Raw genomic sequence first — 14,073 nt, forward strand, 5'->3', positions numbered from 1 at the left:
TTGGAAAAGCATGCGTCCTAGAGGAAAATGCATGATTCCAAAGCATAAAGAGTCAAAAGACCCTGTCATAAAGCAAAATACTGCGGGTCACACTGCCACACACCAACATGGGCTTAAACATATATACAGGGTCCGGAAGAAGTAAGGCCTGCTTGAGTGTGGTTGGTAGAGGAATAATACGGGTGGAATAATATAGTTTTAATTTGAATGTTTCCCCTAAAGTGTCACATGGTATGCTTGAGTATGATGTTGTTCTGTTACAGAATTATATGCTTATGATTTTGTAATAAAAAAGGGGCATTATTTGTGCTGGACTCTGTATAAACAGTATCTTTTTTTAAGATCACTAATGCTAAGACTCAAACATCAGCTTTGATGGAAACAAAATGAGAGGTCACTCTGATTGAACATATTAAACCCCGTATCAGTTCAAATTCTACCAGCTGTTATAATAATTTGGGTGATCTTTCCTCTTTTATCTATGAAATGGGTTACATAAAGGACATTCAGGAAATGAGAAGAATAATTTAAAAAATTAGAATGATTCTCAGTGGTATGAGGCTGGTGCCTTCTAGTTTGAACATCTATATTGCAGTATAAATGCAACTATATTTTCTCTATGCAATACTTTTATAAAACCTACATTTATGTATCAGTATAAAACATGGCTGCATTATATATACATATACAGGCATACATTCCTAACAACGAATGAGAGAAAAGATGCTTAAGATAGTTAGCATTATCCTTAATTTATTAAGAAAGTAGTATAAACTGATTCAATTTTGTATTATATTATTGTTTGTTCCAGTAGAGAAGAACATGCCTGCATTACATTTCTTAGGAAAGTGTGCAGTTAACTTGATCAGGCAATTATAGGCACTTCCATTTACAATGGGGGTATAAGGTGAACGATGTTTATTGCAGTGTGATGACTTACCCGCCCTCCTTTCTCAGGGTAGCACTGGCAGCCGCCACTGCAGTCTCGCCCTCCACAAGGTACATCAAACTTCTTCACACCCTGCAAAAAGAAAACACAAAGCAAAGAAAAAGTTATATAAAACACTGTCAACTACAATACATATCATAATGCTATCTGTTGAGAGTACTTCCAACTTATAACAACTATCTGTTCATTCAAAACAAACAGACTTCAATTTTTAGAGCAGTTTAAGGCCCACAGCAAAGGCACAGAGATTTCCCATACAAGCCTTGCCCCCCCATGCACAGCTTTCCCCATTATCAACATTCCTCCAACAGAGTGGGACATTTGCTAAAAATCTATGAACCTACAATGGCATGTCATTATTATCATCCAGACTCATAGTTTATATTAGAGTCACCCTTGGTGTTCTCCATTCCATGGCCAATAAGCCTCTTTTCAGTGCCTACTAAGTACCAAATGCCAAGGTAGACCTGGGCGTGGAAATCAAGGAGAACATTCCCTGAGTCACAGGGATTCCGTGTGAAGTAAACCCATACTAACACTGTGTTAAGAGGTTTACTATGAAAAAAGAACCTCCATGCACATGGAAAGTGCCCTTCATTCTGCCTGGAAATGTAGGTGATGCATTCTCGAGGAGGAGCTAGCTGTTCAAGGTTAAGTTAAATAGGGTACGCAAATCTGGGCCCCCATCCCACAACACAGATCCTGGGGGGTTAAAGGGAGGGGGGATTCTAATGAGAAGGCAGAACTTGCAAATACACCTGATAGGATGAAAAGCCCTCACCTCCATCGGTACCATGACACCCATGGTGATCCCCTGCAGAGCAAAGCCCACTTCCTTCCCTTCACTCTGTGAGCAGCGCTCATGTACAATAGGAGGAGGGCACAGGGAGAGTATTTATTTAGTCAGGTTGGGGTGGCAAAACAGAACTTTTTTTATCATACACTGAGATATAACTCTTTAATGAGCTTAATGAGGCACCTGAGGGAGTTCTCTGGCTGGACAATTCCAATCAGGATTAGGGGGAAAAGGTGTTTCTTGTCCTCCATCTAGGTTTTTCAGGTAAAATATGGACTTGGAGATTGGACTCTGTCTGGGCTCTTCCTTTCAGACGGGGTTCACAGTACTAAACGTTTTGAGCAGGAGATCGGGTCAGTCCTCTTCTCTCTCCTCTCATCAGCGGAGCCCTTCCATTCTCTTCTAAGCTAAGTCTTAATGACTAAACAGGATGGTAAGGTGGGAACTCCCTCTGCAGGTTTTCCTGTCTGCTCTCCATGCTAGCATCCTCATCGTCCCTGGCGCGGCACTGGAGGTTCACACGGAAATGCAGATGTTCTACCTGGCCGCCTCTGTCATTCACTAGCATGGCCTTCCTGAACATGCAACCTTGGATGGCACACAGGTGAACTTGGATTTGAAACCACCTGGCCAGAGTTTTCCTTAGACCTCAGCAACTACTCACTGTTCTCTTTGTAGAGAGGTCTCATTTCAAAGTTTCACTTTTTGTTTGTTTTTCATTATAATTCTCTACCTAATCTACTATCAGTCACTACTGTAGAGAATTTAAAAAAAATATGGAAATCTTAAATCCTGTAAAGAAACCAATACTTGGAAAGCCTTTTAAATCTCCTTTTGGTTATCTTTTTGGCCTGAGTGAGGTAATGAAACAGCTCGAGTCTCACAGTGTAAAACATGTATAGAATCCTTTCATGCCCTCAAAATATAACTCTAGGTGTTTGCCATTTTTTATGGCTTCAGTGGGGATCTACAGTGGGGATCATTATTAAATTCCATTATTTTGAATATTTGATTTTTATAAATTCAGCTCCATGCTAAGCCCTTGGTTTTGTGGATTGCTCTTAGCACTGAAGAGAGAAGTCTAGAAAGGCTGCCATATTTATGCTTTGCTTTACATCTGACTGTGACATGAACAGGTACACTGGCAGGTAAGACTCGAAGGACCGATAACTCCTGGTCTCAATACTTTTTCAACTATTTGTTATTTGTCAGTGGCTCAGATACCCCGTCTCAGGAGGTGACAAATACATCATTGACAGGTAGAGCCTCTACCTTATGAACTACAGATGATTCTGTCAGGAAATTCCAGCCTCACACATGTGTATTGCTTCTGTGTGTATGTGTATGTGTATGTGTAATGTGGGGCGTGTATGCATTTTCCCATCAGCATCTTACATATACTACAGAGGGACTCTTATGAATTCCAACATTGACAAGAGCCCTAAGTACCACACACTGGAATGTCAGATCTCTGGGATGAACAGAAGTATTTACTTTATTAGTGAAGGGCATGTGTTCTAGAAATCTCTTAAAGACTGAACAAGTCTCAGACCATGAATGACCTTCTGAGGACTTTGGATGAGGCATGGGTGTCCCAACTCCCACGTCTGTGTCCCAACTCCCACCCCACTCCCAGACAGAAGAATATTAAAAGCTCACACCAACCACTGCCAATGCTCCAAGCTCTTGAGTCTACCCTTGCTTTCATTCCTCAACACAACTCACAAAACAAAGCATGATCCTTCTTACTGTCAGATCCTTGATGAAGATGACTGGTTCCCTCCTACCCTACAACCACCCTAAGAGTCTGCCCACTACCCTCAAAGGTGGCTCTGTTGGGATCTTCAACTTCAGAGTACCCAGGAAGGTATGCTCTCACCTGTGCGGTTCAGGCTCTCTCATAAACATCAATTAAAGCCTCCAACAGTTTTTCACTTCAAGTATGAATTCCCATTGGTAGCACTGTGTAGAGCAATATTCCAAATCCCTGCTCTTCCAAGGCCCCCTGTAGATCACTGGGCCAGGAGGATCCCATGGACCCTGCTCAAGGTGTAAAGAGTATCCACTGTCATGGATCATACCCAGTTATTAACCTGAGCTGGCCAAACTCTCCACTTTGTTTTGAGGTCCTTCATCTTTGGGCAGAAAGGACTCATGGCCTAATGAGACCAATTATACTGAAGATCAACGAAAACTGGTAAGGTCTCCCACCCCCTGGAGAATGCCTGACTCTAACATGCACAAATCCTGTGGCCTCATATTCACCCAGAAACTCTCCCATCCAGCCTCTGGAACCACAAAGGAGCCTGGGCCATGTGCTTCCCAGCTTTGAGTGTTCAGGGGCACACTTTCCTTCAGCTGCACCAGTGAGAGATCACCTAACTTCCCCAACTCCAAACTAATGTGACAGCTGAATGGGGTATTGGGGCTAACTCATCCACCCTTCTACACTGAACATTCATTCATTCATTCTTCACTGAATGTTTACTCTGGGTGATGCACTGTGCTGGGCAGTGGATAAAATGTAGGGAATAGAGCATGTAAACAAGTTGACAAGAAAATTAAGTAAACATACAATGAAACCTACGTAATTTCAATTATGGTGAGTGCCATTAAAATCATACCAGGTAACAGACTACCTTAGCCAGGGCTCTTTCCCTTGGGCTCCACTGTGTTCCCTTCCCTTCTCCTTACAGACCTACCTCACGAAGAATAACCTCCCAGCTGTCTGACCTGAGACCCTTGCTGCTATTTCCAAGGGGACAGAGAACCACTCACCTCCATGCTTAGGAAAGCAAGACCTCTGGATTACTATCATCAGGAAATCAGGAGCATCTTAAATTGGAGTGAATTTGAATCCGTTCTCCTCATAACCCTCAGGATGCCCCTTCATAGCTGGATTCCCCGACTCCTGTCTAAGGACTCAATTTCAATCCATTGCCACTTTATAATCCCGGACAAAGACAGTCTGCAAGTGTGGGACATCCTCAGTCCTCCTTGCCCAGCTGAAGCCATCTCAGTTGCTACCAAGATACTTGACCAATTAAAACTGTGGATCTAAATTCCAAAGTTTGGAAGGAGTTTGACTATGGGGATGGATCATTAATTTCTTCTGCAAATAAATGAACATTCACTGAAGACCTGCAAGTGCTCGCATCTTGGTAGCTATGTGGTCACCCATCAACCTACAGACTAGGCCCCACTGGATTCATCTGCTCCTTCCAGAAAAAGCTGATGAATTAAGAAAGTTGGGGAGAGCTATTGCAGACTCAGGAAGGGTTATTAATTTTGATGTGATTGTAAGCTTTTGACATCTCAAAAAGTGTTGTGGAACTGATAGAGATTTTGAACAATAAATGTAATTATAAGTTTTGGAAAAAAGGATAGAAAGAAAGCAGCTTAAACATGAGAAGCGTAGATAGACTGGGAATGTCTCTGAGCCACATCTGGAAGAGATGAAGAATGGGTAATCCTTGAAACAGTTAATATTTGCAAGGGAAAGAGTGGAGTGGAGGGAGCCATGGACACTAAAGAAATGAGAAAGAGTGTTTGGTGATCGAAGAGTTTGAGGAATATTTGCCTGAAAGTAGTGTCTCAGGAGGAGGAGCGAGAGAAGGAAGGTTGATTGATTAGAGGCAGAGGCTCAGACATAACATTACGAGGTAATCAAGAAATCCATGCTTGAAATGCTGCAGTTCTTCATCTACAACAGGCGTGTCAAACTCACTTTCAGAGCGGGCCACATCAGCCTCATGGTTGCCTTCAAAGGGCCAAATGCAATTTTAGGACTGTATAAATGTTAAGTACTCCTTAACAGTTAAGCAAGAGCTCAGCCCTGCCACTGGGTAGAAACAAGGTGCTAGGCTGGATAAAAGAAAGTGGAGGGCCGGATTCAGCCCTCGGGCCTTGTGTTTGCACTATGATCTAGACCATTTCTACTCCCAGTGTGGCACTGTGGGTGCAACATGGGCTTCACCTTGGCAATAGTTAGGATTGTAGACCCTACCTCAAATTTACTGGATCGGCTCCCACTTTCTAACCAGATTTCCAGGTAAGCACATTGAAGTCTGTGGAGCACTGCACTAGATCAATGGCCTGGCATTGTGAAGAGATTTTGTTCAGAGACCATGGGAAAGCTGCAAACCCCTGAGCAATGTCCTTTAGTGGAATAGGAAGCAGTATTTCCTACAGATTCAATGTGTTCCATGCCTAAAATGGACTCAGGCATGTCTGTTCTAGATGAAGGTCGACCCTCAAGCTGCCTTTGAGCCCAGCCACCGGTGGCATGTTTAGAGAAGCTCTGAGTACAGTTGCTGAGCTTCTAATCAAACAAAACACCAAAAAATTCTGAGTCCTCAAAATTCCTTGAAAATTCCTTATTCAAAATATCCTTTTCAAGACTCTTCCTGCCCTGAGTTGGTAGCCAGCACTGCTGTGCTGTTAGAAAGTCTAGGAATTGGAAATGACTTGGATCTCTTAAGAGCCATTTGGCACTGTTAAGGCATTAGATACATTTTCTAGAAACCTTGGATCATTTTCTACTCAAATGGAATGCAACTGACATGGTTTCCAGGGGTAATGTGGAGAGCCCTGAACAAGAGGTTTCTCGGTTAGTTTTTTATATGGAAATTCTGCGCTTTGGAGCCTTATGAACCTTGGCATCATCACATTTAAAAAGATTTAAAAGGAGATCTATTAGCATGGGCATTCAGTTAGTTCATCCTAGACATGTCCAAATCATCCCAGATGCACAGTCTAGCTTCGTGGTCAGTCTTTTGTCTCTGGCAGAGTGATGAAATCGTTTAAGGAAAGTGGGAGTTCTATCTGGCTTCCCGAACAAGGAATCTATCAGGGTCATGTACAGAATTTCTTGCCTTGAGCCACTGGCTCTCTGGCTGCCAGCCTAGAGACTCTGCTCTGCCATCTATAAATGGAATTCTGTAAAGAGTCAGAGCAGAGATCAGTAGTAGCAGCTGCAAGATTAAGGGAACATCCGGTCCCACATGTTGCTGGCTCTGCCTCCTATTTGTGCAATCTATTGGCACCAGGAGAAGTGAGTATCATGCTGCTTTCCTTAGGGACCGTTTCCTCCACTGCAGGGTGAAAAGGGGTACCCCTTTGTAGGTTCCGTTTAAAAACACCGAGAAAACTGCTCATTGTCACTACTCCTGATGGCAGATTTGTCCTCATATTTAGGACATTTAAAAATAGGTTTAATAGCAAGCTGAATGCCAGAAAATAAAACACATAAAAGATTTATACTCTCTAGAAGTAGCTAATTCTTTAACTACCAGTGTGAATTGCCCATGTATATTAAAAGAACAAATCCATGGATATGTACCCAGATTTCTGCAAATGTAAATATCATTTAAAGTTGATGCAATATATAAATGAAAAAATGCTTGCCACTGTTCTCAGCTTGCACATAAGAAATGAGTATTAATCAAATTTATATGAACATGCAAGAACAAAACTCATTTGTCCTAAAACAAAGAATATTTTGTCTTCCACATGTTCCAAGAAACTTCTTGTCCAAGAAAGTCTTTTAAAGCCAATATACCTCCAGCCAAAGAGCAAGTCTCTGTAGGGAATTTACAGACATTTTACCATTGGATTGCCCCTAGCATCTAACTCAAACTTCCTGTACAGAAGGATATTGAATGACCCATTCTAACTGACATAAAAGCCAAACATTTCTTAGTGCAAAAAAAAAAAAATCTCCTTTCATATTTAAGGTAAAAAAATCTATACAAGTCTTTGTCATAAGTCCAATCAAACACGTTTTTAGAATTACCCCTTTAATCCAAAAGGGGGGCGAGGAAGAAGAAAGCCAGCTTGAGAACAAGGTTCCCAGTAAAATTGTATTAGTTTATCAAAACAGGAAATATAAGCCATTTCCGCACATGCAGCTTTAGAAATTAAGGAAATAATTCCAACATAGTATTAGCAAGACAAAGTATATGGCAAAGGAAATGCAGATCACAGCCACTCCACACAGAACAAAACCCTTCTTCCCAACACATGGTGGGAAATTCAGCCAATTAAGTTTCCTTTGTTTAACAGCATTTCAAGGGCATACAAAGAAAATGTGTTCACTCTAGAATAGATGGTCCTGAAATCGCCACATTTAGAGGCAGTGAAATAATGGATGGACAGACACGCTCACCCATTTAAAATGAACGACTCCAACGGACTTGTGCTGAGTGCCAACTAGTTCCAGTGCAGTTACAGCCGAGTGGCTGCCCGCTCTCATGAGGCTGGGAGTTTGGGGGAAGGAACGGGGAGGGTAGGAGGTTGTGTCAGAAAGCATGACAGCAGTTCACAGGAGAGATGATGAACTGCAGGTTTTTCTAGGATGACAGTCTTCATGTCCTCCAGGCATTCATTTGCTCTTTCCCAGGTGAATACCTGAGTGATAACATCACTCTTCCTCCAGGCTCCCCTTCGAAGCAGACATAACCAGAAGGCATTGCGTGGGGTGCCCTCACCTGAGTCTCAGCAACAAGACACATGATTATTATACTTGCATACTTGCAAGTTTTTATGAGCAATGACTATCGAACTTCACCTCTTTCCTCTCAGGCAGCTCAAAGTCTAGGGGGAGTGTTTTCCAAATGGATTTTCCTATTGACAAGACTACCCATGACAGCCATCCCTCAATGCTGGGTAGGACTGGCTCAAACCCCCCCCCAACAACTCAGGAATTTCACCAGATTGGGAAGGCTGCTGGCAGGCACAGAGAACGTGGTACGGTAAAGGCCAAGGCTAAAATGTTTTCTCAAATTACGTCACTTATACTTATGACATTTAAAGTAGGCTAAATGACAGACTGCATTCCAGCTGCTAAGCTCAAGGATGAGGAAGGCCCGTAGCAGGCATGAGTTAGTGTGTGAGGTCGGAGGGTAGGAATGAGGTAGACCAGGACAGCCATGATACGACAAAGGGCAATCTTAGCAGAGAAATGACCTCACTTTTCCAAATTACAGTGCCCTTTGTGCAAAGTGAGGATAGTAGCCCTCTCCTAGGTCTGTGGGGATGATTCAGTGATGTACTTCACGAAGCCTTCTGCACCATTCAAATCTGAGGGTCATTAGTATTAGGCACGGGCCTAGGTCTGGGCCTGGATCCCCCAACACAGCAACGAGAGCTGAAACCCAGCCAAGGCTGTATGAGCCAATGCTTCCTGAGAAATACCTTGCCAAGGGAGAGGAATGATTTCAGAGTGTGGGTGGGCCTGGGCCTGCAGGTGAAGACAAGTGGGCCATCTGGTTAGGAAAAGGGGGCGTAGCATTTCCTGTCACATCTCTGCCCTGACCACTTCTTCCCAGGTCACTCTCCTCCTCTTGAGACCAAAGGCAGAATATGAATGTGTCTCCTCACCAGCAAGGAAGGTGGTGACGCCTCGTGGGCACTCAGGCATAGGTAGGAGGAGTAGGGGTTGGTGCAGGTGCTGACACTTGATAACAAGCCTGAGTACAGGTAACACAGGCATCCCTCCCTCCTTTCACAGTGCTCATTCAGTGCAGTGATCTGACTTACACTGGAGATAGGCTGACGTCACACTGCTAGGTTCTTTTATTAGGTGCTGGGTGGGGACTTAAAATTGCTTCATCTTGAGTCATCTAGTCTAGAAACTTAGAACCTAGACAGTGAAGATCCAGGTACATGGGGGCATGTGGCTGTGGTCAGGAGTTAGGCAAGGCACAACCAGTGACCGTATAGGCTGGGGTCCGCTGGACAGTAATGGGACAGGTGGCCTCAAGGGTAGGCACAGAGCCAAGTGAGGACATCAGGAAGTGCAGGTAATTTTCGTCTTGAAGCACGAAAAAATGTCCTGTCTGAAGAAAGAATTGCCTCCATTTTAAGGTGTTTCTTCCCCATCATCTAATGTCTAACTCATTTGAGTTCTGGTACCCTTCTATTTCTAATTCCTGTTTACCTCCAGGAACCTACTCATCACACCCGCCAGATCCACTGCCTCTCATAATATCTGTAGCGGCCACAAGTGTCAGCTCCTAAGACATCTGAAGACTTTCTTTGCAATTTAGATATGTTTATGCATCTGTGGCTGAATTTTATTTTGCATTGGGTATTTTACACTCTATTCCAAAGGTTGATGACAAACTTGGGATTTCCAAAGTGTTGAATTACAAATGAAACAGTCACCAAAGTCTCCGTGGGAACAAATTCTTCTTCCGTTCAAGCATTCTGAAACAGCTTGTTCAGGTCTCCACAAAGGCCCCTCATCACCAATCCGACTCTCACTTTCCTGTAATGGCTCTTTGGCCACTGTTACTATGGCGCATGTTGGCCAGGGTGCAAGATCCTGGCCAGGGTGTGTCCTGATGTGTCCGGGATCTCCCAGGTAAGACAGTCTGACCACTCATTGCTAAAGCCTCTCCTCTTGATGTCATGATGAAGTTGCCACAGAGTGTGCAAATCTGAAGTCACTATGCACGTCAGTACCTTCTAGGATTCAGTGCAACAGAGTGTGCATGTGCATTCACACACACACACACACACACACACACACACACACGGAATGATGTCAGATACTTGATGCTTCTCTTTGAACTCCTTTTAATATAATCCTGGACTTCTCTGGCGGGTCTGTCCACAGACCAGTTTCTGGAAGTCACCCTTTTCCATTCTAAATATAGACTGCTGTCGTTCATGTTTTTAATAATCACTGATGCCTGGCATCTTAGTCTGTTTAGGCTGCTGTATCAAAATGGTATAGACTGGGTGCCTTATAGCACAAATTTATTTCTTGCAGTTCTGGAGGCTGGGAGTTCGGGAGCTCCCAGCCTGGGAGCTCTCACTGGTACATGTGAGAGCCTGCCTCCTGGTTCACAGACAGCACTTTCCCAGAGTGTCCCACATGGAGGAGAGACGGCAAGAGAACTCTGTGAGGTCTCTTTTATAAGGGCATTCATCTTAACCATGGTGGCTCTACCTTCAGGCTATAATCACATTCCCAAAGGCCCCACCTCCAAATGTCACCACACTGGGAGTGAGGATTTCAACATGAATTTTGAGGCGACACAAACATTTAGTCCATAGCAACCAGCTAGATGGAAACATATGTCCTGCTGGAGTTAGCCTTTTACTTTAAACCCCATGTCACGCTCTGTTCTCCAGAGACAATATATTTTGTGCTTTCACATCCTCTAATCCCTTTACCCCGACGGGCCCCCTGGACTAGGATGCCTACCTTCACCCGATAGCAGCCAACTGAGTTCTGTCCCTTTTGATCTACTGTTCTTTCAACTGCAATTGAGTCTTTTTTAAAAAAAAGATTTTATTTATTTGTCTTTAGAGGGGAAAGGAAGGAGAGAGAGAGAGAGAGAGAGAGAGAGATATCAATGTATGGTTGCCTCTGGTGTGTCCCCTGCCGGGAACTGGCCTGCAACCCAGACTTGTGCCCTGACTGGGAATCGAACTGCGATCATGTGGCAGTTGAGTCTTTAATAAAATGTTTTCACACAATGTTGGAATGTTATGGGTTTTAAATGCATTGATCATGGACAGACACCTCATGGACCCCATCTTCCCTAAAGCCGGTGCCTTTGTATAAGCTGTGCCTTCAGCCTGGAATGTTCTCCCTCCCACCATCTCCTTGCCTGTCTGTAGAGCTGAGACCCACTCAAACACACCCGCCACTCACCCAGGGGAACAAGAAAGTCAAACTTGTGTTGATTTCACATCTTGTCTCTACTCATTCCCTTTAAGTATGGGTGTTCCTGCTAAACCACAATATATGACTATCCTCAAAAAAAACCCCTCACATTCTTCAAAATCACACACTGAACCAAAAAGGTGTGTGGAGAAAATAATATTGTAGGCAGACTACTCAATACCTAGCAACATGGTAACCAGGGTACTAATAAAATTAGTCATAATCCCAGTGGAAATAATGCCACAGTTGAATTGATATGTAAAATTTCCAGTGAGTAAAAACACACTACAGTAAACATAATGTTTTATCTTAAAGAAGCGTGAGTGAAGGCAGTGATTTAATAGATGTAAAGAAATGTTAACATTGTTAAGCTGCAGAGAGCAAGGGCCACATGGCCAAATCTTGGGAAGAACCATGCAGTCAGCACTACTGGGGAGACGTGCAGCCTCTCTGAGCCAGGAGAAAGGAGGTTAAGGATTTGGGCATCTGGGGCAGCGCTAAATTCTTCAACAGCATGCTGTGTTCACTGTGCTAATGAATTAGTCTGTTTGCTTTCAGCCTCCCTGTTACTTGGTCTGCAAACAACACGTTGGAAAAACCATCATGCGTGAATGAACGTGACTTCTATTTTATACTGACATCATTCCTTGTTGATCAGGAATAATTTATTAGCAGATTTGAGTTAGAGAAAATGCACCATAGCAAAATAGACTCTACTTCAATTGTTTTATTTGCTATATAGTCAAGTGTCAATATTCTTACCAAATAAAACTAAGAAAATGGGGCATATTAAAGACTATTTTTGGAGAAAGTTATTGTCATTCAGTCATTTTTATAGCCTTAGGGATGTTGTTCTGTCTTGGTGTTAAAAAAACTCAACTCAACTTCAACTCTTGTTCAAGAGACCTTCCATATAATTACGATATTTTGTCTTACAGTGCACAGACAGTAAAGAGTTTCATAGTTATATTTAGAGTAAGTGCCCTCAAACATGTGAGCCATTCTGTTTATGCCCTGTTCAGCTAGTGAGAGAGAGAGCCGACCAAGACATCAGTTAGTATAGGCATTACTTCACACATTACCTACACTAATTTTTTTAATTTATGCAGCATGTCAGTTCTTGGTATTCTCTGGCAATGAATAAAAATGTGTATGTTCTTGGCAGATGAGGCTGAGTGAATATTTAACATTATTCTTAAGAAATGAAGTAGATATACTCCTTGAAGCTATTTATTGCAGAGATGTATGTCTAGTCTGAGAGCTTTGTCCCAAGCCCCCACCCTACCCCCCATACTAAACTTGGGGGGAAAATCCCAAAAGAATGGAGAGACTTAGCAATACTTTTTCATAATACAATAAGGTTTCTGTTCTGGTTGGTAGGGACTGGTCCAGGCAAGACAGGTGTTGTTTTGTTGGCATGCAAGGAATACCAGCAGTCTGCCTGGGCAGGCTTGGGTTTACATCCAAGTAGCTTCATCTCTATAAACTTGAGAGTAATCTTAGTCAAAGTCATGGGGACTCTGAGGCCAGTGGAAGTCCATACTAAAACCACAACCACATTACAGACCTGCTGGCTTGGCTTCTGGGGTAGAATTTTTGAATTCCTGCCCTGCTCTTTCTCCAACATATACCTAGCCAAGTTAATCACACCTAGCACCTTTTAGAAGGTGTCTCTGTATGCCTTTGCATATTAGCAGTGATTGAGGATTTCTCTGCTGTGAGCTTAGCATTAGCAATTTGACCTCTGCACTGGAAGACAGGTCTGCGCATAACCCACTCTAGGTCACAGTAGAAGCACATTCCTGGGGCCAGTGGTTCCACCTCAGGGGCCGGGTCAGCGCAGACAGCACTCAGTTGTTCGTGGGTAATCCCCGGGATATTCCGAAAGTGAGTTTTTAATCCCATGCTTCTCTTTGCCCCCCAGCAGGCTATTGGTTTTCAATTCTTTGTGCTGCATACTCAGGCACCACATGCATCAGTAACTGCAATTATTGACCTACCAAACACTAAATTTTTTTTCTGGACAAGGTTCCTATCAAGTTTTGGAGCTGACCTCCATCAATAAGGATAATTCAGAATTAGCATTCTCTCATATACTATGGCATTCAGTGATTCCATGTTGAATCTGGGGAGTTTGCAAGAAGATAGGGTCTTCCCGGGACTCTAGAGTGTTGTGATCCGGTTTTCTGGGCTTTAGTCCGGTGAGCACATCACCACTGTGATGTGCCTGGTTCGCTCTCCATGGTGCCATGTTTGGAGAGAGGTGCTTGGGCTCCAGGCCTGGTAGCACAGTGCTATGGCTTTGTAAATCATCTTCATCCTGTGTGTCCTTCCGTCTCCTCATCTGTGAAATGGGTAGAATCTATCATTCCTACCTTGTGGGGTTGTTGGTAGTAGGAAATTAGACACACCCATGGAATCAGCTTAGTACAGCCTGGCCCATGGAAGAAAGGGTTTGCTATTCATGTTCTCGACTTTTGCATTGTTTCACTCACTGAGGGGAAGATGCCTACCTATTTCCCACTCAAAGTTCCAATTCAATGACACAGCAAGCATCAATATTTTCACTCTTTAGCAAGACTGTTGTTTACAGAGACGTTTGATTATTTTAAGATTTTTATTTAAGGACAGTCATATAATGCTGAATCT

General features: G+C 43.2%; 1 protein-coding gene across 3 annotated transcripts in view; it reads right to left on the bottom strand.

Moving 5' to 3' along the window:
- Positions 1 to 14,073, bottom strand: part of COL4A2 (collagen type IV alpha 2 chain) — a 189,299-nt gene that overhangs the window by 140,575 nt on the left and 34,651 nt on the right. For all 3 annotated transcript variants that reach the window (XM_037038350.1, XM_037038349.1, XM_037038348.1), the window contains exon 4: positions 941 to 1,021. In XM_037038350.1, the coding sequence (XP_036894245.1) occupies positions 941 to 1,021 (81 nt within the window). The remainder of the gene's footprint in view (positions 1 to 940; positions 1,022 to 14,073) is intronic.

This window comes from Sturnira hondurensis, unplaced genomic scaffold (genome assembly GCF_014824575.4).
Source record: "Sturnira hondurensis isolate 20B ecotype Veracruz unplaced genomic scaffold, ASM1482457v3 Scaffold0024333, whole genome shotgun sequence".
NCBI classification, from domain to species: Eukaryota; Metazoa; Chordata; class Mammalia; order Chiroptera; family Phyllostomidae; genus Sturnira; species Sturnira hondurensis.